The sequence below is a fragment of the Salmo trutta genome, chromosome 12 (assembly GCF_901001165.1).
Source record: "Salmo trutta chromosome 12, fSalTru1.1, whole genome shotgun sequence".
Classification (NCBI taxonomy): Eukaryota; Metazoa; Chordata; class Actinopteri; order Salmoniformes; family Salmonidae; genus Salmo; species Salmo trutta.
Genome location: NC_042968.1, coordinates 51,139,325 through 51,162,535, shown reverse-complemented (window position 1 = coordinate 51,162,535; position 23,211 = coordinate 51,139,325). Strand labels below are relative to the sequence as shown.

Sequence of the window (23,211 nt, the reverse complement as noted above, 5' to 3'; positions counted from 1 at the left end):
GAACAATTTCCGTTTCACCACTAGGTTTTCGGGTATTATGACACCTCCACTGTGGGGCTCTATGAGCAGGAAGCAGGAGCACCCCTCTGTCTCTCTACGTGTATGCCATCTATCTGATGCTGTCTGGTCCAAAAGAGTATGACATTGTTGCCGCTCGTAGCATTGAATGCAAGGGAAGCCAGCAAGCATTTGGCCTCCCTTGATAAAAAAAAATTCTAATCAGCATTGTGCTAAATTAAGTGAGTTCAACTGGAAATGGTCCTGGCGCACCAAAAAAAGCCAGTTTTGATTTGGCTTCACTCCAATCACATAACATCAAGCAGTATGTCACTGACAGAAACAACTTGAATTGTTGCATCACATTTACATGTTAGTCATTTAGCAGACGCTCTTATCCAGAGTTATTTACAGTAGTGAATGCATACATTTCATACATTTTTTTTCTCCGTACTGGTCCCCGTGGGAATCGAACCCACAACCCTGGCGTTGCAAACACCATGCTCTACCAACTGAGCCACACGGGACCGTTGTGTTGTTGTCCTCCAGTGGCTAGCTAGCTAAAATGGGCCCTGTCCTAAATTAGCCATGGATGGAGATTTGGGATTTGGACTTGTGGTTTTACTCAATTCTCTGTACTAGCCAATGATTATAATGGCGATGCTATTCCAACCATACATTCATACATTGGGCCCCTGGTCTGAGAAGAAGGAAATTCAATATGTAGTTAGATGTAGAAGGCTAATGTTAAACTAGTTAACGTTAGGCTAGCGAGCAAGCATTTTAGCCAGGTAGCCTAGAGAAACGTACGAAGACACGCGCACGCACACACACAGATAAATCAAAACCATGGACAGCCACATCATATTTAGCTTATGTTGATTGGACTAAGTTGTTTTTGCTATCTTTTAGTTGTCACTGTATTAGACTAAGCAGAGGTGATTTGATGATGTTGAAGTTGAAATAGTGCTGGAACAGTGGAGGCAGCAACCGTTTCTTTTTGCGACTTGCGTTCTATGGTTCTAAAAGTTGTTCAGTGGTCCGAAAATGTTGGAAACATTAACTTGCTTGACCATGCTGTAGGTCGTGTAACTTTGTTACATGCAAAATGCTTTGTGGACTTCACCGGACAGAGATTACTCTCCGGTTTTGTGAATAAACAAAGGTGTGGTTGAATGTATTCTGCCACTGTGTCTTCTTATTGTCTCGGCCTTAGGCCAATATATCACGGTCGCAAGGCATATGAACTAACAGGTTATAGAGCAAACAACACAATTATCACAACACATCGCTACTGTACATTTGGCAGAAGCAATCAGGCCTGGGTAGAGTCTGAATGTCGCAGGCAGATCAGCTAGCTTAGTAGCCCAATGACCGGCAGATGTCAATATTGAGTCGTTTCAATATCGCCATCTGTCGGCCTACATTTACATTTTAGTAATTTAGCAGACACTCTTATCCAGAGCGACTTACATCAGTGAATGCATACATTTCATTAAAAAAAAAATCCCGTACTGGTCCCCCGTGGGAATCTAACCCACAACCCTGGCGTTGCAAACACCATACTCTACCAACTGAGCCACACGGGATGGGCTATTAGCTAAGGTTTTAACTCTAGTGTCAATATTCATGTTTACAGTTCATAAACATAACATGGACACTGGAGTTAAATACTTAGCTTACAGATCAGCAAGGTATCACCTTATTGCTCTCACTAATACAACCAAGTCATATCAGTGATTACTTCAAGGAAGGGAAGAATGAAGGGTGCATTGTAAAAGTATTCGAACAGGGCCAAAAAGACAACTCTGGACCAATGAAAGGGTAATGCACATGGCGCTTAGAAGGGAACAGATTATTTTCCTCAGTTTGAATCAGTTTCAATTGGGGACTTTTATTTTGAAGGTTAACCGCTGATTCCACTATTGTTGCTCACACTACTGTTCACTACACATTGGTGCGATACCGTGATAAACGGAAGTCCACCTCTAAACATGGCTGTCTGTCAATATGTTGGGGGAAAATGGCGGAAGCAGGTGTTCTGTTTTAATCAGATGAAGTGTTGAGTGGAGATGAGAAGAATTGGATTACAGTGGCGAATGCAAAAGGAAATAAGAGAAGTAAAGTGGTAGTGGAAACTAGTAAATCCAAACCTAGTTCTGATTCTTTTTTGTTTGGAATATGGGTTTTGGATCGATTAGGTTACCTGGGAGATCAGTTTGAAATCTCTGTTGAAATTGTGGATGCATTGGATGAGGTGGCGTCGATGAGAATAATGAGAAGTGGGCTTATTTCGTTTTTTTGTGTTTCTATGGAACAGAAGGAGCGTGCTCTGTGCCTCAAGAAGATCTTCGAAGAAGTGCGCCTATCAAGGTTGTTATCTCTGGGGTGGCGCTAGAAGTAAATGCAAAGGATATACGTGAAGAATTGGATCAAGCAGTTGGTGCAAAACGATTGATCCGAATAGTAGGTGGAGTGCCGAAGCCCACTCCATCCATTCTATTGTTTTTTGATGAAGAGTCTTTCCCTTTTCATGTGTATTTGGGTTATATGCGATTCTCTGTGAGAGCCTTCATGCCCAAACCCATGTAGTGTGATAAACGTACATTATTTGGTCATGTGTCAAGTGTATGTAGATGGGAGGAGTATTATATGCCAGCTGAATCTAAATGCTGCAATTGTGGTGGTGAACATGCACCCGAATTTCTAAAGTGTCCTGTTAGGGTGAAAAAGACGGAGGTGGTAAGAATAAGGGCTGTCTAGAACGTTTCCTATCTGGAGGCGTTGAGAAGAGTGGAAGAAAGGAGTGAAGTTAAAGAAGTAATGGCAGTAGGAGTAGAGACACCAAAAACCTTTTCAACAGAGGGATCCTGATCCTGTTGCATGTCAAGAAGGTGGACTTTGTAGCGTTTATTACTTTGGTTATCAACTGCACAGCGCAAACGGAGAGGAAATCTGACAAAATAGGCATCGTTGTGAGAGCGCCTGAGCGTTTTTTAGGACAAGGAGATTTTTCTGCAGAGGCATTACAAGGAATCCTCTCGATGAATGCTCAGTCCTCATAAATATTTTTGGTTTCAATAACCCGTACAGTATGTGGCGGCAAAACACACATAGGTGTAGTTTGCCATAACTTTAAAGTAGAAGAAGAACATGGCTGTCTGTGTTGAAGAAATATAATTAAGGTCATTGATATTTAGCTAATGTTGTAGCGGAGATTATTGGTGTGCTCCTATCTAGATAACTATGTCAATAAGATAAAGTAAACATGTTCTCTGATCAAGTTCATCACAGCCTATGCTGCCCTTCAGTCCCTTGACTTTTTTGCCCTGACGGTGACATGGATCACCCCAGAGAACACTGCTAATCCAGCTGCTCTTTCTTCATCTGACTACGTTTTCTTTCATTGCCCCAGAGCATCTGAACGTCGCGGTGGTGGAACACATCTACTCATTTGTCCTAAGTAGAGATTTTCAATTTTCTTCCTCAGTTGTAATATCTTCTCATTTGAATTCCATGTTTTCACTGTCACTTGCACACTCAAGCTTAACATTATTGTCATCTATCGCCCACCAGGTGCCCTCGGAGAGTTCCTCAATGAGTTTGACACCTTAATAAGCTAATTTCCTGACGATGGCTCACTGCTCTTCGTACTTGGTAACTTCCACCTCCCGATGTCTGCCTTCGATTAATTTCTTTCCAACTCTCTCTTTCCCAGCCTTGCCTTTTTTGACCTCACCTTTTCCTAATCCCTAATCCCTAATCCAACTCACAAGGCAGGCAATTTCTTGATCTCATCTTTACTACACGCTCTTTGCCTACTAATCTCACTGCAACCCCCGGTCTCTGATCACTACTTTGTTTCCTTTTCGGTCTCCCTTTCCTCCAACCCTAACCACTCAGCCCCTATCCAGATGGTCATGCGTCATCACAATCTTCACTCTCTCTCCCACTACTCTTTCCTCTTCTATCCTATTATCTCCCCCGTTTGCTAAATCCTTCTCACTCCTGTCTCCTGATTCTGCATCTTCAACCGTACTCTCCTCCCTTTCCGCATCCCATGACTCGCACAATCCCCTTTCTTCCCGGCTGGCTCGGCCCTCCCCTCCTGCTCCATGGTTGAGTGACTCATTACAGAACAGGGCTGCGGGCAGCTGAGCAAAAATGGAGGAAATTAAACTTCTGGAGGACCTATCATCCTTTCACTCCCTCTCTACCTCCTCTTCATCTGTATCTGCTGCTAAAGCCACTTTCTACCACTCTAAATTTCAGGATTCTGCCTCTAACCCTAGGAAACTCTTTTCCACCTTCCCCTCCCTCCTTAATCCTCCCCGTCCCTCCCTCCTGTCTGTGGACGACTTTGTCAGCCACTTTGAAAAGAAGGTTGACGACATCCAGTAATCATTCACTCAGCCTATTGAGTCCACTGGTCTCACTCACATAGAACTACCCTATGCCTTGACCCCTTTATTCCCTCTCTCTCCAGATGAAATCCTGTGACTAGTGAGGTCTGGCCGCCGACAACCTGCCTACTCTACCCCATCTCCAGACCATCTCTGGAGACCTTCTCCCATTCCTCACTTCCCTCATCAACTCACCCCTGACCACTGGCTGCGTCCCTTCTGACTTCAAAATGGCCCAAGTCGCTCCACTCCTCAAGAAACCAACTCTTGACTCATCTGACGTCAAATACTATAGACCTGTATCCCTTCTTTCTTTTCTTTCCAAAACACTTGAGTGTGCTGTCTGCGATCAACTTTCTTGTTATCTCTCTCAGAACGATCTTCTTGACTCTAACCATTCGGCTCCGTCATAACCTCATATGGTCTTTCCTGTCATTGCTATGCGGAAGACACTCAACTACTTTTCTCCTTCCCCCTTCTGACACCCAGGTGGCGACACGCAATTATGCGTGCCTGGCAGATATCTCAACTTGGATGTCGGTCCCACCACTGCAAACTCAACCTTGACAAGACAGAGCTGCTCTTTCTCCCGGGGAAGGCCTATCCACTCAAAGACCTCTACATCACAGTTGACAATTCCATAGTGTCTCCATCCCAGAGTGCAAAAAACCTTGTCTTGACCCGGGACAACACCCTGTCATTCTCTGCAAACATCAAAGCAGTGACTTGCTCCATGCAGGTTCATGCTCAACAACATCCATAGCGTACAACCCTACCTCACACTGGAAGGGGTGCAGGTCCTGATCCAGGCACTTGTCCTCTCCTGTCTGGACTACTGCAACTTGCTGTTGGATGGGCTCCCAGCTTATCCAGAACGCTGCAGCCCACCTGGTTTTCAACCTTCCCAAGTTCTCTCATGTCCCCCCACTCCTCTGCACACTCCACTGGCTTTCAGTTGATGCTCGCATCCACTACAAGACTGTGGTGCTTACCTACAGAACAGCAAGAGGAACTGCCTCTCCCTACATTCAGGCAATCCTCAAACCCTACACCCCAACCTGAACACTCTGTTCTGCCACCTCAGGTCTCTTGGCCCTCCCACCCCTACGGGAGGACAGCTCCCGCTCAGCCCAGCCAAGCTCTTCTCTGTCCTGGCACCCCAATGGTGGAACCAGCTTCCCCCTGAAGCTAGTAGAGCAGAGTCCCTGCCCATCTCTGAAAACAACATCTGAAACCATACCTCTTCAAACAGTATCTTAAATAATCCTCCTCACCACTTGCACTTGACCCCCCCCCCCACTTGTCCCCCCCCTTCTAGCTCTGACTACTTTATTGAGAAAGAATTGACTTTCTATGCCTATGATATGTAGTTGTCCCACCTAGCTATCTTAAGATGAATGCACTAACTGTATGTCACTCTGGATAAGAGTGTCTGGTAAATGACTAAAATGTAAATGTAAATCTATATGACAAGGCTAACGTTAGGCCCTGGAAAGATCAGACACATGCATGAACACCACCAGCGGGTATATTGCTAAAACTCCTTAATCTGCTCATCAGTGCTTTTAGATAGCTAGCATGATGGTCTGGGCCAACAGCCTGCACATTCTGTAGCACCGTGCCCATTGTTGGAGATGGACTGACCAATAGAATTAAGAATTGTAATAATTGTATAGGATCTCTATGGGCTGACCACTATTATTCAAAGTGTCTTTCAGCATTGTTATGAAGCCCGACACATTTCAAAACATACTGAGACCCTTGGGTTAACTGCAGTCAAACATTTGTGCAATGGAAAATTCAGAGTATCATCTTGACTGACATTTTCAACCTGTCCGTTACTGAGTCTGTAATACCAACATGCTTCAAGCAGACCACCATAATCCCTGTGCCCAAGGGTTTGTAAGTAAGCATTTCACTGTAAGGTCTACACCTGTTGTATTCGGTACGTGACAAATACAATTTGATATGATTTGATTTGACTAGCTACAGATAATATGATATGATATATCCAAATATTATTTTGTGTAACGTAACTTTTGGATTACCCAAACTCAGTAATGTAATCTGATTACATTTAGTTACTTTTAGATTACTTTCCCCATAAGAGGCATTAGAAGAAGACAAAAATGTGATCCATCAAACACATTTGGTGTGTCATCATAGCTGTCTCTGACTTGTGGTCAGACTCGCTCAGGTGGAAAAAAATTCTATGCTGATTTGAACGTCAAACAATCCCTTTCTGAATTTAAAAGTAATCATCTAGTTTTTCAAAGTATCTGTAATCTGATTACAATATTTTAGCTGGTGACGTAACGGATCACAGGTACCTTTTTTTGTAATCCCTTACATGTAATTACATGTAATCCGTTACTCCCCAACTCTCTGATTCCTGCAATTCTGCACAGTTTGCCATGGGGCAAAGAGAAAAAGTTGCAGTTTCATAGCTAATTTCATACTATTCTACACATTTGGCCATGAGGCTGAGAGAAAATGTTGCTGTTTAAAAGCAAATTTCCTGCAATACTACACATTTTGCCATGGGGTAGAGAGGAAAATGTGCAGTTGAAAGCTAATTTCATGCTATTCTACACATTTGCCATGAGAGAAAAAGAATGTTGCATTTTTTAAAGATAATTAAAGCTAAAATAGGTGATTTGACTGTGATAAAGGCACTGGATTATGAGCTGATTTATGAAAGGACTCCAGACCTTGGCGGAACATCAGGATCACTCTTTCAATGCATTGCTGGAACAATTCCGTGGATATCTACTAGGCAGCAAGCCACTACGGTAACCCGCCAGATTCTTAGTAACCCCACTAAGCTGGGGAGAAGTGCCGCTTCTCCCCAGCCTACCCCGGCTTCACGAGGTCCCCGCTTACCTCCTCCAGAGTGCTACGCTGGAGATCCAGGAACCTGCCGGGCGTTTCTCTCCCAGTGCTCCCTCATCTTCGAGCTGTAGCCCTCTTCGTTTCCCTCAGATCGCTCAAAGATAGCGTACCTGATAACGCTGATGTCTGGGAGGGCCCTCGCCTGGGCTACTGCGGTGTGGGAGCAACAATCCACCGTTTGCCTCAGTCTGGTTCCTGACGTCTCTGCATTTGTCGCCGCCTGCACTGTGTGTACACAGAATAAGACTCCACGACAAGCTCCGGCTGGACTCTGCCCTGGACTCCTGGACTCTGCCCGTTCCCCGGTCCTGGAATTGGCACACTCCTCTAGACTGACCTGCCATTCTGGCTCCCATCGGACCCAGGCTTTCATTCAACAAAGTTTTTGGTGGCCCACCATGGTTCCTGACGTCTCTGCATTTGTCGCCGCCTGCACTGTGTGTACACAGAATAAGACTCCACGACAAACTCCGACTGGCCTCCTTCAACCACTCCCTGATCCTCACCGCCCCTGGTTTCATATATTCCTGGACTTCGTCACTGGTCACCCTCTGTAAGATGGCAACACTGCTATCCTTACGGTGGTGGATAGGTTTTCCAAAGCCGCCCATTTCATTCCCCTTCCCAAGTTACCCTCTGCCGAGGAGACGGCCCAGTTCATGGTGCAACACATCTTCCAGATCCATGGACTTCCGGACAACATGGTCTCCAATCGCGGTCCTCAGTTCTCGTCCCAGTTCTGGAAGGCGTTCTGCACCCTCATTGGGTCGGGCATCCTGTCCTCCGGGTCTAACGGCCAGTTGAAGCATGCTAATCAGGACCTGGAGACGGCTTTTCGTTGCTTCGTCTCCACCAAACCCACCACCTGGAGCAAGCAACTTGCGTGGGTGGAATTACCCTTCCCTGCTCAGCCACGGTTCTCTCGCCCTTCAAGTGTTCCTTGGGATATCAGCCCCCGCTCTACCCCCGAGTAAGAGGAAGAAGTCAGCATACCCTCTGCCCAGATGTTCGTCCGCCACTGTTGCTGTACCTGGAAGAGAGCCCGGTCCACTATTTTCAAGACCACCTCCAGGTATCGGCGACAGGAACGGACCGCCACTGGACCCCTGCTCCGCGCTATCGTCTTGGGCAGAGGGTATGGCTTTCTACTTGGGATCTGCCCCTCCGTATACATCCCACTTTTCATGTGTCTAGGATGAAACCTCTGTCTCACAGCCCTTTGTTGCCTGTTTCCAGGCCTGCCCTCGACCTGCCTTTTGCCTGCCCCTTTGTTATATACAGCTGAAGTCAGAAGTTTACATACACTTAGGTTGGAGTCATTAAAACTTGTTTTTCAACGACTTTTATACACCTTTTTAGAATATATTTTCCTTTATTATTCCCCACAAACCCTACCACCCCTCCCCCAATTGGAGTAAACTAATTAACAACCACACTTAGGTTTCTACTTCCAGCTTATACATACTATATGCATTTTACAGACACAATTTATTTTACAATAGTTATATTTTGGTTTTTAGTCCTGGCCTTTCTCTATTTTTGATGTCCATCCAGTTTGATTTCTATTTACCATTTATTTGTAACTGAGCTATTTCAAAAAATCTCTGAACCTATATACATTTTATAGACCCGTATGTTTTACATTTGTTATCTTGTTACTAGTCCCACCCTTCAGCTCCATTCAACCCCTCCCATCTTTCTCTTAACACCATCCATATTGGACTTCTATTTGCCATATATTTTTCAACTGTGCTGTGATGCTTCACAAAAGCACTGAACCTTTCTATTCTCATAGTTTCTACAGATTGTAAATTAAAGATAAACATCTTTTCTAAAATAATTATTAGATTATTGATTGATTGATTGACTATGGCTTTTCAGATCGCTCAGTAGTGCTATCTGCAGCGTTAGCTCTAGGTAAATGTTGCAATTCTTCAGCCATTCCTGAACCTGTGACCAAAAATGAGCTACATATGGACAATACCAAAATAAATGATCTAATGACTCTGCCTCCTCACAGCAGAATCTGCAGAGCTGGGAAGATTGTACCCCCCATATATGTAACATTCTATTGGTTGCAAGAATTATGTATAATAATTTAAATTGAAAAATGTTTAGTTTTGAATCCGGCGTTGTTTTGCGTGTCAATTCTTAAATAAACCATGTGCAATAGAATCGGTACATTGAAAATCTCTTCCCAACTATTTTGCAATTTATATGGCACAGCTGTCAATTTTTTGGTCCTTAAATGAAACTGGTATATATTTTTATTTATCACAGTTTTGTTTAACCAATTTTGGTCTTTAATGCAGGGCCGACAGACAAGTTCCTTAGTTTCTCTCCCTTCCACTTTTGTGGTAATGCTGCATTAGTTGGTTGTAATTTTGGGTAGAACAGACGTTTACGTATGTCTGTGTTGTTAGCTGCATGTGTGACATAACTCCACCAGTCCTATTTATGATATCATTTACAAAGACTATACTTTACATTTTTTGTTTAAAAATGAAAGGTTTATCAATTAGTATATTTGAGTTTAACCACAATATTTGTTGTATTATTTGTTCTGTCTTTTCAGGTGAAATTGCAACCAACTTTCTATGGCTTGTACCGCGGTACTTTAAAAAAAGGCCCTTTTCTAAAAACATTTCTTGAAATAACAAAAGAAGTGTAAACTGTAGCCATTTATTTCCATTTATAAATGGCTACAGTTTATTGGCCTAAGCGGGAGAGACCGATACCAAGCCACAGCAGAGAAGAAGGACCGAGCTAAACCTAAGTGATTTTCTTTGTTTATTTTCTGTCTTAGTAAAGTTGTTTTTGCGGACTAAAACCTCCCTGTCTCTGTGTCAATCTCTGCACGCTCAACCCCACGGTTTACCACAGTATATAAGGACGTCCCTGTAGACGGCTGCTAAAGACCGGACTCGGCTTCGGGAGAGGCACTTAACTCGCTGATGTCCTGCACAAGCTAAATTACTTGTTAGGAGGCAAATGGCATCTTAAATGCACTTGATTAAAAGCAGCATTGTGCTGCTCTATTTGTTGATTTATCAAATGATTTTGATTCAATTGACCATGAATGGTTGCTAGCTACACTCAGTAACATTGGTCTCAGTGAAGGGTCAGTAAATTGGTTTAGGAGATCTCTTTCTGACAGAACACAATGTGTATATGCTGACAATCATAAGTCTAGCATTCTTGAGATTAGTAGAGGTGTGCCCCAGGGTTCCATTTTAGCTCCTGTGTTGTTCTCAATTTTTATTACGGATCTGGGAAATGGGATACAACTGTCAAAGTTGCATCTATATTCATATTCTCCTTCTCTGGTTCAGGCTATTAAAGAGCTCCAGACTGCTTTTCAGTCACTGCAGGCCTCCCTTTATGGTTTCAAACTGGTCTTGAATGTAAAAAACAAATTCATGACCTTTACCAGAGCTAGAACTCTGCCAAAGAACGTTAGCATTGTCACATCTGGTGGCTTATCCATTGAAAAAGTGTCATCCTATAAATACCTAGGTATATGGTTGGATGACAAGTTGTCCTTTAAAGTTCATATGGATAATCTTGTGAGGAAGCTTAAATTGAAATTGGGTTTTTATTTTCGTAATAAGGCTTGCTTCCCACTTATGACTAGGAAGCTTGTTCGGACCACTTTTCTCTCTAATTGAATATGGTGACTTGTTGTATATGCAGGTGGGCTGTCTTACAGAGACTGGACTGTTTATCATGCATCCTTGCGCTTTATTACAAATGCCAAGTCACTCACCCACCCTTGTACCAAATGGTGGGTTGGACTTCACTTTATATGCGCAGAAAGCTACATTTGTACATGTTCATCTACAAAACCCTTTTTGGTAAACTCCCTCGGTGGTCTGGTCTCCTTCACCACCAGCAGTTACCATACCCGGTCTGCTAGCTGGTTGCTTATATTCCCCAGGACATTTACAGTATTAGGCAAGACTGCGTTCTCGTCATGTGCACTAGAGGCATGGAATAGTCTACAATCCATGCTACAACTAGATATGTTAGTGCCACTGAATGAATACATATTTTTGATGGAAGGCTGTTAAGAGTGTAAATGTTTTTTTTTAGGCTGGATGTTGTTGAATTGTTCTATGTTTTAATTCTGTAATGTATTGATTGTTTCTGCCTTCTTGGCCAGGTCTCCCTTGAAAAAGAGACTCTGGCTCTCAATGGGCTTATCCTGGTTAAATAAATAAAAACGAGTTAAAATGCTTTTGAGATGTTGAAACATCAAATGTGTATTTATTTATTACTCCATAGGTACTGAAGACTGGTTATTCAGATCTCCATTGGTTGTTACTTTTTATACTGAACTAAAACAAAAGTGGATTCATGTTGTAATAAAAAGGTACAGAGAAGACGTTTCCAGTTCTAACCAGTAGTGTTTATTAAGCACACAACAGTCCTTATTGTGATGTTACAGCAGACCGTCTCTATGGGTTATTAAATCCAGCGAAAGCACTAAAACATTCAAATGGAGACAGATTCACTAGGCAGCTAAGCACAAAGAGTGAGAGATATAGGTACAGATAACTATGGAGTATTCTAGTTTCAGACGTGTATTTGTGTGCGGCAAACGCATCCCGATCGGTTACTGGCAGGCAAGGGATCAGTTGACGAAAAGCGAGCGGGTGAATTCAACAAAGTCGAAGGCAGAGGGCATTTCCCGGCCCTTGCTGTCTAGGTAGGGCTTCATGTGCGAGATGCAGTAGTCTGCCTGTTCCTTGCTCAGGTTCTAAAAAAAGGGGAGAAACAAGAAGAGATTGTAAGTTAGGAGATGGGCAGGTATTTCTTCACTCAGAGGTTTTATGCACTTTGAAGTTTTGATAAGTTATTTAAGAGCCATTTATAAATGCACAACTTTTATGGCTGCAGCTCATATTCATAATTAATATTCTGGTCCTATTCAATAGCCTCTTTTCCATAGCCACTGTGACTGAAAAACAGCCTGGAGTCAGAATGTGGTGTAAGGAAGGTCGGCGTATAAGTACCTGGTAGAGCTCCTCCTTGGTGACGTAGGGCTTGGCATCGACGCTGAGGGCTCGGAATGCGCTCTCAATCTCCTCGCTGGACTTTACGTTCTCTGTTTCGCGGCTGATCATGAAAGCCATGTACTCCTGCAAGGACACGTTGCCATCCCTGGAACACACACACAAAACCAGTTAGCCATAATAAAGCAGCTGAAGAAAGGAAGCCATAACCCAAAGAATCAAAGAAATATAAACATCAAAATACGAGGCAAACCACTAACACACCCATTCTGAGTAATAATAAAGTAACATTCTTGGGAAGGTTTAATTGTTTTTCAAATAGTATTCCAACAAGTGATTGGCCTGATGAAAACCCCCAAGTAAAGTTGACTGAATCCGAATAGAGCTCGGGTTCCTGACCTGTTGGGATCGACCGTGTCGAGGATGGACTCAAACTCGGGGTCTGGTTCTCCCTCCTCCACCATTGGCAGGTCGTAACCCAGCGAGCGCAGACACGACTTGAACTCCTGATGGTTTAAACGGCCAGACTTCTCTTTGTCAAAATGCCTGGGGAGCAAAGGGAAAGAGAAAATGGTTAAGGTTATTAAGTTCCTTCACCTAACGAAGCGCAAAGGGAGAGCTTCTTTGCATTTCAGCCTTGCAAGCTCCTTTCTCCCCCCTACACTGTCCTGGTTCCTTCACCTAAGCTACTTGGTATGACCAAAAGGTACAGTGAAAATGGCCACCACTCACTTGAACATCATGCTGAACTCCTTCAGGGCATCCTCTGTCACTCCAGTGGTGTTCCTGCAGTGGACAGATATGACCAGATTAGGGATGAAGGAACGCTTTGGCCAAAATAGGTTTACTGCTTGAACATCTATAAGGGCTATCAACATGGGAGTTTTTAGTGTGTAAGAATGTGTTTTTGTGTGTGTGTGTGTGTGTGTGTGTGTATGCTTGCGTGTGCGTCTCCCTCTCTCTGACCTGGCCTGGATCTGCTGCTCCAGGTTGTGCTGCATCCTCATGCCTAGTTGGTCTAGCTGGTCCCACTGCTGGGCCAGGCCCACCGTGCTGTGTTCTGTGTACTTGTTGTCTAGGATCAGGGCTTCCTCCATGGCCGCTCCCAAGTCCTCTATCTTCTTCAACTGGCTGCGCATGGCCCGGATCTCCTGGTGCTTACGCTACAGAGTGCGAGTGACACAGGTGAGGCTATGCAATGAAACAGCCAAAATGGTTGTCTACAGCATAAATGACAAGGGTTTCTTTCTTACCTTGGTTGCCTCAAGCTGTGATTCCAAGGTTCCGGACTCTTCTACCATACAGGACCTAGATGTATATACACAAGTGTCAGGGGAGAGGAGAATTCTATGCTGATGAAATATTGGGATAAACAACATGCCATAGCCATCAAGATCAGGTGAGCCAGTCAGTCACATACGCGCAGTCTCAGACAAATACACACAGTCTGCACACACACCAATTTGGTAGTAGGAACCAGTGGTGTAAAGTACTTAAGTAAAAATAAAGTACTACTTAAGCAGTTATTTTGGGTATCTGTACTTTACTTTTTATATTTTTGAAAACTTTTACTTTACTACATTCCAAAGTAAAAAATAATGTACTTTTTCCCTGACACCCAAAGTACTTGTTACATTTTGACAGGAAAATGGTCCGATTTACAAGAGAACATCCCTGGTCATCCCTACTGCCTCTGATCTGGCGGACTCACTAAACACAAATGCTTGGTTTGTAAATTATGTCTGAGTGTTGGAGTGTGCCCCTGCATATTCGTCAAAAAGACATTTGTGTCATCTGGATTGCTTAATCTAAGGAATCTGAAATGGTTTATACTTTTGATACTTAAGTATATTTAGCAATTTAATTTACTTCTGATACTTAAGTATATTTAAAAGTCCACACTTTTAGACTTTTACTCAAGTCGTATTTTACTGGGTGACTTTCACTTGAGTCATTTTCTATAAAAAAGGTCTCTTTACTTTTACTCAAGTATTGAGTACTTTTTCCAGCACTGGTAGGAACCCTTGGATTCTTAACCACAGATCCAACTTCATTCCTACTCTATGATTCATTCTAATTTTAATAATAAGATCAAATTCATACATTTGAATATACCAGTGGCGTTTCAAGAGATTCCAAACAAATCTTGTAATTTACAAATAACCAATGATTTTTGTAAAGAAGCAAAGTAAATGTTTTTATGAAACCATCTTCAAATTTCAGAGAACATAAGGCTGGAAACATTTGGTAAATTAAAAAAAGTAGGGAAACAGAAGTACAAAACAGTAGTAAAAAGAACAACTGTTTCCTTACACTCAAAATGTTCAAAGCCATCCATTTCCCAAGAAATGGCACTGGACTTACCTCAAATGGTAGAAAAATGACTCAAAAAGTACGAAGAAAAACTACAAGAAATCCCAAATACACAGGCCTTTGCAAAAAGCCAATCAACCCATGCCAAAGAAGCCAACTGATAGCTGTGGTAATCTATACCATGGAGGTTAGGGCTACAGTGCACAGGGCTGGAAACTACATTTTACTTTGAATCTGTTGCGAATGAAGTAACAAATTCAGCTCAGAAAGAAATTACAATGTTTCAAGTGCAGTGTCTGCGTTTTGAAGTTTCCACCCCTGAATTTGGTGAAATAATTTTCCCCCCCCCAAAAGTCATTCCTTTAAAACAGTGCTCAATGTAGTCAGACTTGAAAAGAGTATGCAGACCAATCATGAGGTTGATCTTAGTTTCAGCGAGCTACATTGCAGTAAGGTTAGTAGATGAAACTGAGCACACCGAGCCCAAATGGTGGGTTTTAAAAGAGCATGAAGACACGCAACCCAGAGGGCATGATGGAAGTAATGATAGGAGAAAAAGGAGAAAGGAAAAGACCTTCCGGAAAGATCATCACTGACTTCATACTGAAAGACACGGACAACCCGTCGATAAGCTATGCTATTCAGAGAAGGAGGATTTAAAAAGAGAGTAAATAATAATAGATAAGAAAAGGGAGCACCATACACAAGGAAATTATACAAAAATGAAAACATTTTACAAAAAAGGACAAGGCATACAGAAATAAAGGGCGTACACAATATATAGATTCCCTAAAGTGAAAGTGGTCCAGTTTTACCTTCAATTTCTTCACGTGGTGACAGTTACCTGGTGGTTCTATGTAAACAACATGTATGATGCAACAATTTTCCACGACTTGATACCAAACCTGCAGTGGCTCATCAACAAACCTGATTTGTGGAAAGCGCCATCACTCCAATCTACACATCTTTCAGATCACAGACCTTGATTTCATCATCTTCGCATTATATTGATTTGACCCAACTCACACAGTCAGACACACAAACACACACAAGACAGTAAAATGTGATATTAACCCATCCAGAAGATACGTCCTGATAAGCAAAGTGATTCCCAAGCATCAGCGAGGTAGCAGCAAGAGAGGGAAAAAGTGGGAAAGGGGTGTGGGGGGGGGGGGGTGTGGGGGAGAGAGAGAAAGAGACAATGGTTAGAAACACTAGGCAGGGGCACAATGGTCATTGCATGATTGCCCTCTAACAAACACAGAAATACAGTGTGAGCACAGGTACATCTGCAGTATGATCCGTTTTCAGTATGAAACATTCACAGATCACTTGTGTGGTTGTGTAGAAGTTGTAACAGTACTCCCCATCCATCCACCCACAATCCAAAATACACAAATCATGCTTTGCCTGTGGCCTATTCAGTGAGGAAAAACATTCAGAGCATTGCAGACAGAAGTGTGTTGTGTACAATAGACAAAACTGTCTCTGGTGGAGTAGAGCACCATGTCAGTTTCAAACAAATCTATCTGCAACCTGTTCACTCGTCGCTCCGATGAATAGCACCACGTTCTCTATGGCCAGAGAACAACAAAGTGGCAGAGAAAGACAGGACATACATTTCTGAGTAGCATGCACATTTAAAGTCCAGGTAGCTCCATTGATTTCTTATTGGGTAAGGTGATACTTGTACATTCATTTGGATTTTAAAATGGAATGATATTAACATTCTCCCATCCTATTCCTAGAATATACCAATATATCAAATAGCGAGTGCACTGCCTTCCTAGCACAACAGATCCAGACCCTACCTGGTCTCCTGCAGCCACTGGTGGAATGCGTTAGCATGCTGCGCAAACTCCTGCCGCAACTTGTCGTTCTCCTCCTGCCTCCTCTGCTCCTTCTGCAACTCTAGCTCTCGTTCCTATATAGATGGATGGATGAATGAATGAATGAAGTGCTTCCCAGACAAAATGCAGATTCCCCTCTGTATTAAAATAAATGTTTCCCAAATGCTCTGTGTGATCACCCGCCAACGTGGCTACTGAAAATCTACCCACATGTGGCAAGTGTTAATTTCCCACCCTGTTGGAGATACAGCACAAACAGATCTGGGACCAGGCTACCTCCCACCCCTCTTCACCTTGATGATCTTCTGCAGGTTTCTCCAGGTCTCCTCCAGGGCCTCCATGGTGAACCAGGTATAGGGGTTGGACACCACCTGGTAACTCTTAATCTGCCGGTCCAGCTCAGCCAACTGGTTGAAGTCAGCCTGCGCCGAGCTCAGCGACGAGCGGAAGGCCTCGTGAGCATCGCGCAGAGCCCGGATCTCCTCCAGCGAGTTGCAGCGCACCGGGTCCGTCAGGTCCTCCTCTGCATTCTCAAACCAGCTATTGAAGGCCGATGCCTTCTTGGCAAAGGTCAGGAACAGGTCTTCCACCTGGGGGGGAGGGCTCGATTCAGTGAGGTTTGACGGACCATAATATGAACACCAATTGTAGTCATTAAGATATCCTACCTTCCTGAAGTGATCCTGGGCCTCCAGCAGCTTCTTCTTGCGAGCCTGTGAGTTGTCTAGCAGCTGGTTCCAGCGCTTCATGAGGGCGGCGTGGCGGGCCTCAATGGCCTTGGACTGGACGTGCTTGGCCGCCAGCAGCTGGTCCTTGAGGGCCGTGATGTTGGTTATGCCCTCCTGCTGGAAGGCCTGAAGACCAGCGTCAAACGTCTCCTGTAGACCCGAGGAGGGAAGAAGGAAAATGAGGCATGGGAGAATGTGTCTAGCTGATGTGTGGTGAGCTTTCTGGCAGAAAATGGCGGCCGTGGCATCACTCATTTGGGAGATACACATTGCTACACCGTACCTGCTTAGTGAGCAACGTTTGCACAGAGGAGAGATCTCTTCCGTAGTCATCAGTTTTCAGGCTGTTCTCCTTCTCACCTGCACAAACAACCAGACCGTACAGATTGAATAATGCACTCAAATACACATCCTTTCATCTTTTGTGAAAACTTCAAGTTAGTTCACCCTCAAGAAACTGATGAGTTTAAAGACTGAACACAACAGTAACAGTATTATTGAGAACCCCCTGTCACGTACCGATCCAGGACTCCACCACGTCAGCCTTCCAGTTGAACTGCAGGAAGGCAGAGTTCTCGTCCAGCTTGGCTTTCCTCATGGCAGCGGCCCTCTCCAGCTCAGACACCTTGCCCCGCAGGGACGTCATCTTGGCTGAGATGCTGTCCACGTGGTGGTTGTTCTAATTAAGGGACAGGGACACAGACACACACAATATGCATTTAAAATGAGTCTGGGACAACAGCCAGTCTAGTGAAAGTGTAAATTGTAAAATGTTTTAAATAAAGTGTCAACACGTTCATTTGGTACCTGGTCTCTTAGTCATAACATAGAATGTGTTTGGCTGAGACGTACCTTGTTGATGAGCTCGTCTCCGTTGGAACACACATCATTCACTCTGTCCCTGTGCACGGTGAAGTCAGTCTCAAACGCCTCATGCTTCTTCAACAGGCCCTGCACTGCGGCCAGGGTATCCCCGTAGTCTTCGCTTCCCACCAGATTCAGCTTCTCGTTAATCCAGGCTTCCTCCTCTTCAACATTCGCAACAAACTGCTGATATTCCAGCGACTCCTCCAGCCTCTGTCCCCTGATCACACATACACAAAAAAACAACATTATCAACGAATGCCTAAGATAATGGTGTTTCACCTGTGTGTGGTGAGCATGTTCATTTGTGTTTGTATCAGATTGGGCTGGGACGATACCAGTATTACGATAGTATCAGAATATGTGTGTCAGAATGTGTGCGCGTTAGTCAGAATGTGTGTCTGTTAGTGTATGTGTATCAAAATGTACCTGTGTGTGCGTGTGTGTGTCCAGTCTCACCTTGCTGCAGCCAGGTCCTTCAGCTCCGTCCAGTGCTCCTCAAACTGGCCCAGCCTCTGCTCAATCTCCTCCTGGCCGATGGTGTTGTCATCAGACAGCTTCTTCCCAGTGTCCTGCACAGACTGGATGGCTGGCTCGTGGGCCCCCAGCTCAGCCTCCAGCCTCTTGTGTTTCTTCCTCAGATTCTGCACTCCTGTCAAATCACGTCCATAGTCCTCCGAACTCACTAGCAATTTCTTTTCTCTGAATGGAGATTAAAGAGACGAAGAGAGAAAGAAAAGAGAGCGAGTGTGTTAGTAATTGACCTCAATGTCTCAACAACCCTCCAAGACATTATCTTGCATCCATTCCTCCACAACTCCAGGGGGCGCTCTTACTTTATCCAAGACTCCTCATCGTCCAGGTCCCTGAAGAACTGGTGCAGGCGGTGAGACTCGTTGAGCTTGGCGCGGCGGCCGGCAGCCATGCTCTTGATCTTGGCGAAGCGTCCGTTGACGGCGTTGCGCTTGTCCTTGACCTGGGTGGGGTCGAAGGCTGTGCTGGCCGTCAGGCTGTCGGCCTGGCCATTCAGGTCCTTCAGGCGATCCTGTAGACAGACGGAAGACATTCAACGCAAAGCTCAAGCCCGTACTGGTGGAGATCTTTAGTGATTTGTACGAAAAACATTAAAAGCCAGACGTTATGTAAGAATGATAAGTTCAATATCCGACGCTTGACCAGAGGTTTCAATGTCGAACCAAACTGAGGCAGTGTCACCTTTCAGCCAGTCATCATTTAACACGGAAGTGTACAGATAACGGATTTCACATATAGCATTTCTAACATTAAGTACATCAAGGACCCCAGCTGAGGCCAGACTATCATTCAGCCATTTTCAGACGAGGCCTTCCCCTGGTCCAACTGAAGAAGCTCAGTCCCATGATGGTGGTGGCTGTAGTTTAACAGTGAGATATGTGGACGTAGGATACATTACCTCATGAGCAGAGATGTCGGCTTCCAGAAGCTGGTGTTTCTTCAGCAGGTTGTTGACTGAGGCCAGGTCTTTGCCATAGTCCTCAGAGGCAAGAAGGGCCTCGACCTGCAGAGAAAAACAAGAGAGGAAACAAAAATAATTTAGTGAACGGTAGTTCCTCATCATCTTTGTTTTCAGAGAGCATTTTCCCCAAAATGATTTCTCAGCATCTTTTATTTTTACTATAGCACAGGTAGGTGAACGAGTTAACGCGTCAAATCCAACTATTTTAAGCCCATTTAAAATCCGTCTAACATTAACTAAATGGCTGGAAACAAACTCAGAGGTGATGTCTTTTTGGGTGTCTGTTCAGCAAATCAAACCTCTCCTTTTCTAATCTTACTGACTATCTGTGCAGGTCTCAGATAAATCCTATTAAACATCAGGGTTTTTAGTACTGAGTACATGCTTTCTCATGATAAACCAAATATCAGCATCTTTAACTTTGAGAATTGTGTGGTGGATGGGAACCTTTCACGAAAGTGATCTAATTTTTACATCTAGATGTTTTTATTATTTTTTTGTCATTTGTTTTTACCTCAGATAGCCAGAAGTCAAAGTCCTTGATGCCAGTGTTGAAGTTCTGCTGCTTGTTGGCTTCCTTGAGCTTCTGGCTCTTCTCTGCTGACTTGTTCACCAGGAACTGCCACTGCTCATCCAGGGCACCGAGACGCGACTAAAGAACACACGCACAGTTTAGGACTACTGACAAAAACAGTAGATGTTGAACAAGGCAAGAATCAGTTCACGTTGCTTGAATGGCATAGAAAGAGAATGTATTTAACATTTGTCTGCAATGTGATCACCATGTTTTTCTCAAAGGCTTTTGTCCTTGAAGTGGCTTTGTATGTGTATGTAAAGAACATATTTATACTTACAATTATAAGGTGTGTGTATAGGACAAGTAAGATGTTTAGAAACTGTGTGTGTACCTGAACTGCGTCCTCACTGCCGGCGCAGGCCCCTCTCTGGATGAGGGCGTTTCCTGTGTCGATGACCCCACGGATGCGGTCTGCGTTGGCGTGCAGCTCCGCCTCGAAGGCTTGGTGCTTCTGGTGCTTACTCTGTGAGCGCAGGCAGGGGAAGGAGGGAAGAGATGGGGGAGAGAGAGGGAGTGAGAACCATGGAGTATAGAGAGCCAGTGGGTTGGTGCTGGATGGGTGACATCTTCCCTTGGATTGTGTGAAAACACAATCCGGTAGGCTACTTAGATACGTGTTGGTAAGGGTTGATGTACAATTGAAAAGGTAATTTAGTCATTTAGCAGATGCTCTTCTATAGAATAAGTGCATTCAAATAAGGAGGCAAAGTATACAGTGAATTTGGAAAGTATTCAGACACCTTGACTTTCTCCACTTTGTTACGTTACAGCCTTATTCTACAATGGATTCAATTGTTTCCCCCCCCACTCATCAATCTACACACAACACCCCATAATGACAAAGCAAAAATTGTTTAGACATTTTTTTACATTAAAAAAACAACAAAAAAAACACATTCACATTAGTATTCAGACCCTTTACTCAGTACTTTGATGAAGCACCTTTGGCAGCAATTACAACCTTGAGTCTTCTTGGGTATGACACCACAAGCTTGGCACACCTGTATTTAGGGATTTTCTCCCATTCTTCTCTGCAGATCCTCTCAATGCTTCGGTACCCTTCCCCAGATCTGTGCCTCGACACAATCCTGTCTCAGAGCTCTACGGACAATTCCTTTGAATTGGTTTTTGCTCTGACAACTGTGGGACCTTATATAGACAGGTGTGTGCCTTTCCAAATCATGTCCAATCAATTGAATTTACCACAGGTGGACTCCAATCAAGTTGCAGAAACATCAAGGATACATGCACCTGAGTTCAATTTTGAGTCTCATAGCAGAGGGTCTGAATACAGGGCCTGTTTTATTTTATTTGTAATACATTTGCAAACATTTCTAAAAACCTATTTCGCTTCATCATTATGGGGTAGTGTGTGTAGATTGCTGAGGATTATTATTTTTTAAATCCATTTTATAATAAGGCTGTAAAGTAATAATGTGGAAAAAGTCAAGGGGTCTGAATACTTTCCGAAGGCACTGTATATATTAGAATAGCACTTTTTACAATACGCCTCATAAGTGTCAGTCCTTTTTCACACATGTTTATGTTTGTGCGTGGAGAGTGAATATCTCCTATTTGGGGCTATTGATTATGCAGGGCTCGACATTAACGGTTGTCCGCTTGCCTGGGGCAAGTAAAATAAAATGTTGGACTAGCAGATTATAGATTTCAGTTTGAACAAGTATAAAAAATAAATTATTCACAATATCAAACATTTAGGCTACTCCGATCATAACTGGATGCAATGTTTTGCTCACTGTCCTCCCAATCTCTGCAGATTGCATTGGAGTATAATTATTGTAGGCCTGCATTGACAGGCACGAGCAGTCTTTCAATCATGCATTCACGAGATGTGTTTTTGAGATCAAAGCGAGCTTAGCTGCGTTTGCACATTTGTTCATAATAATAGCTAGTGAGTTATTTGCCCAGTTCTAGATTTTTGGTCAGCAATGAAAATCATGAAAGAGTAATGGTGTGTGCCAGTGGGCCGTTGCCACAGGAGAGAAAGAGAGTAGAGAGTAAATTGCTCAGCAGGTAAAACAGACTAACTAGATAGCCAATTCAAAAAACAGTGTAGTTTTGGCTGGTTATCTCGTTAGTTAACTATTAGTATGCATTACTGTCATTGTCATGTCTGATGTCCTAAAGTAAATTTCCACCGGCAAATGGCCAAAACGCAGTTGATACGTGTATGCAGTTGATGAAACCAATGCTACATTTTCCAGTTGTAAAAAGTCTCTCGAGGACTCAAAATTGGCTATGATTCTCCTCTATTCAATAATGGCCATGTAATTCTGACAAGGTAAAAAAAAAGTTCAAACACCACCAAATGAGGACAGACAATGTGTCGGACTGACTTCTACAGGACAAGACACACCAAGGTGACAAACAAAATGGAGATGGAACGGACCCACAACGGGGCCGCGACAAAATATATTTTTGAAGATACCTACAAGATGAGACGGTCTTTTAAAAACTCATTCCACACTTTGCTTTTACATAACCAGAGATTGAGAGAGGTAGAGAGCAGACAAAAACCACTTATGCGAGGTGTCGGAGCTATCCTTGATGTTACTGTGTTTGCTGCTAAAGTGTGGTTTTTGGTTACAACTATGAATGCGGCTAGCTTAAAAAAAGGCAAGGCACATTAATCTCTCTCTCTCATGTTTAAATACATTTGGCAAGATTTATAGGAATATTTTTTTTACAAAAAAAGCAACAATATGTGGAGCAAGTTTGAAGATGACCTAACTGCAGACAAAAAAATTATAATATAGAAGCCACAACCAGCAACAAAAAGAAGTGACATTTGCTAACATGGAAACAACTGCAGTCATATACAAACATGTGCAATGATGGCACAAGATGGGGGAAAATGAAGACATGTATGAAACCCATACAAAAAAAAAAGCGGGCACTTGCGAGTGCAGATGAACACGTAAAATACGGGACGGCATTCTACACACGTGTCTACAACAGACAAGGCGACAGAAAACCTACTTTGGGTGTTAGTTTAGCAGACACACTACTCAACTTACCAGCAGCTTGGACAACTATAAACGAGACAAAAACAGAGG

The 23,211-nt window shown here is 43.4% G+C and overlaps 1 protein-coding gene and 1 non-coding gene across 7 annotated transcripts in view; both read right to left on the bottom strand.

Annotated features, from left to right (window-relative positions):
- Positions 1 to 451: 451 nt before the first annotated feature.
- On the bottom strand, positions 452 to 526 carry trnaa-ugc (transfer RNA alanine (anticodon UGC)). The gene has a single exon. It is a non-coding gene; the product is annotated as a tRNA-Ala (tRNA).
- Positions 527 to 11,678: 11,152 nt separating this feature from the next.
- Positions 11,679 to 23,211, bottom strand: part of LOC115203754 (spectrin alpha chain, non-erythrocytic 1) — an 83,872-nt gene continuing 72,339 nt past the window's right edge. For 4 of the 6 annotated variants that reach the window (XM_029768715.1, XM_029768711.1, XM_029768713.1 and 1 more), the window contains 19 exons: positions 23,173 to 23,187; positions 20,466 to 20,597; positions 20,072 to 20,209; positions 19,495 to 19,599; positions 18,899 to 19,107; positions 18,522 to 18,764; positions 18,051 to 18,282; positions 17,718 to 17,877; positions 17,482 to 17,558; positions 17,139 to 17,348; positions 16,764 to 17,060; positions 16,432 to 16,544; positions 15,695 to 15,712; positions 13,561 to 13,615; positions 13,274 to 13,470; positions 13,040 to 13,093; positions 12,707 to 12,853; positions 12,308 to 12,455; positions 11,679 to 12,051 (listed from right to left, as the gene is read on the bottom strand). In XM_029768715.1, the coding sequence (XP_029624575.1) occupies positions 11,926 to 12,051; positions 12,308 to 12,455; positions 12,707 to 12,853; positions 13,040 to 13,093; positions 13,274 to 13,470; positions 13,561 to 13,615; positions 15,695 to 15,712; positions 16,432 to 16,544; positions 16,764 to 17,060; positions 17,139 to 17,348; positions 17,482 to 17,558; positions 17,718 to 17,877; positions 18,051 to 18,282; positions 18,522 to 18,764; positions 18,899 to 19,107; positions 19,495 to 19,599; positions 20,072 to 20,209; positions 20,466 to 20,597; positions 23,173 to 23,187 (2,676 nt within the window). In that variant the 3' untranslated portion in view covers positions 11,679 to 11,925. The remainder of the gene's footprint in view (positions 12,052 to 12,307; positions 12,456 to 12,706; positions 12,854 to 13,039; positions 13,094 to 13,273; positions 13,471 to 13,560; positions 13,616 to 15,694; positions 15,713 to 16,431; positions 16,545 to 16,763; positions 17,061 to 17,138; positions 17,349 to 17,481; positions 17,559 to 17,717; positions 17,878 to 18,050; positions 18,283 to 18,521; positions 18,765 to 18,898; positions 19,108 to 19,494; positions 19,600 to 20,071; positions 20,210 to 20,465; positions 20,598 to 23,172; positions 23,188 to 23,211) is intronic. The other 2 variants (XM_029768712.1, XM_029768717.1) reach the window with 1 other exon arrangement.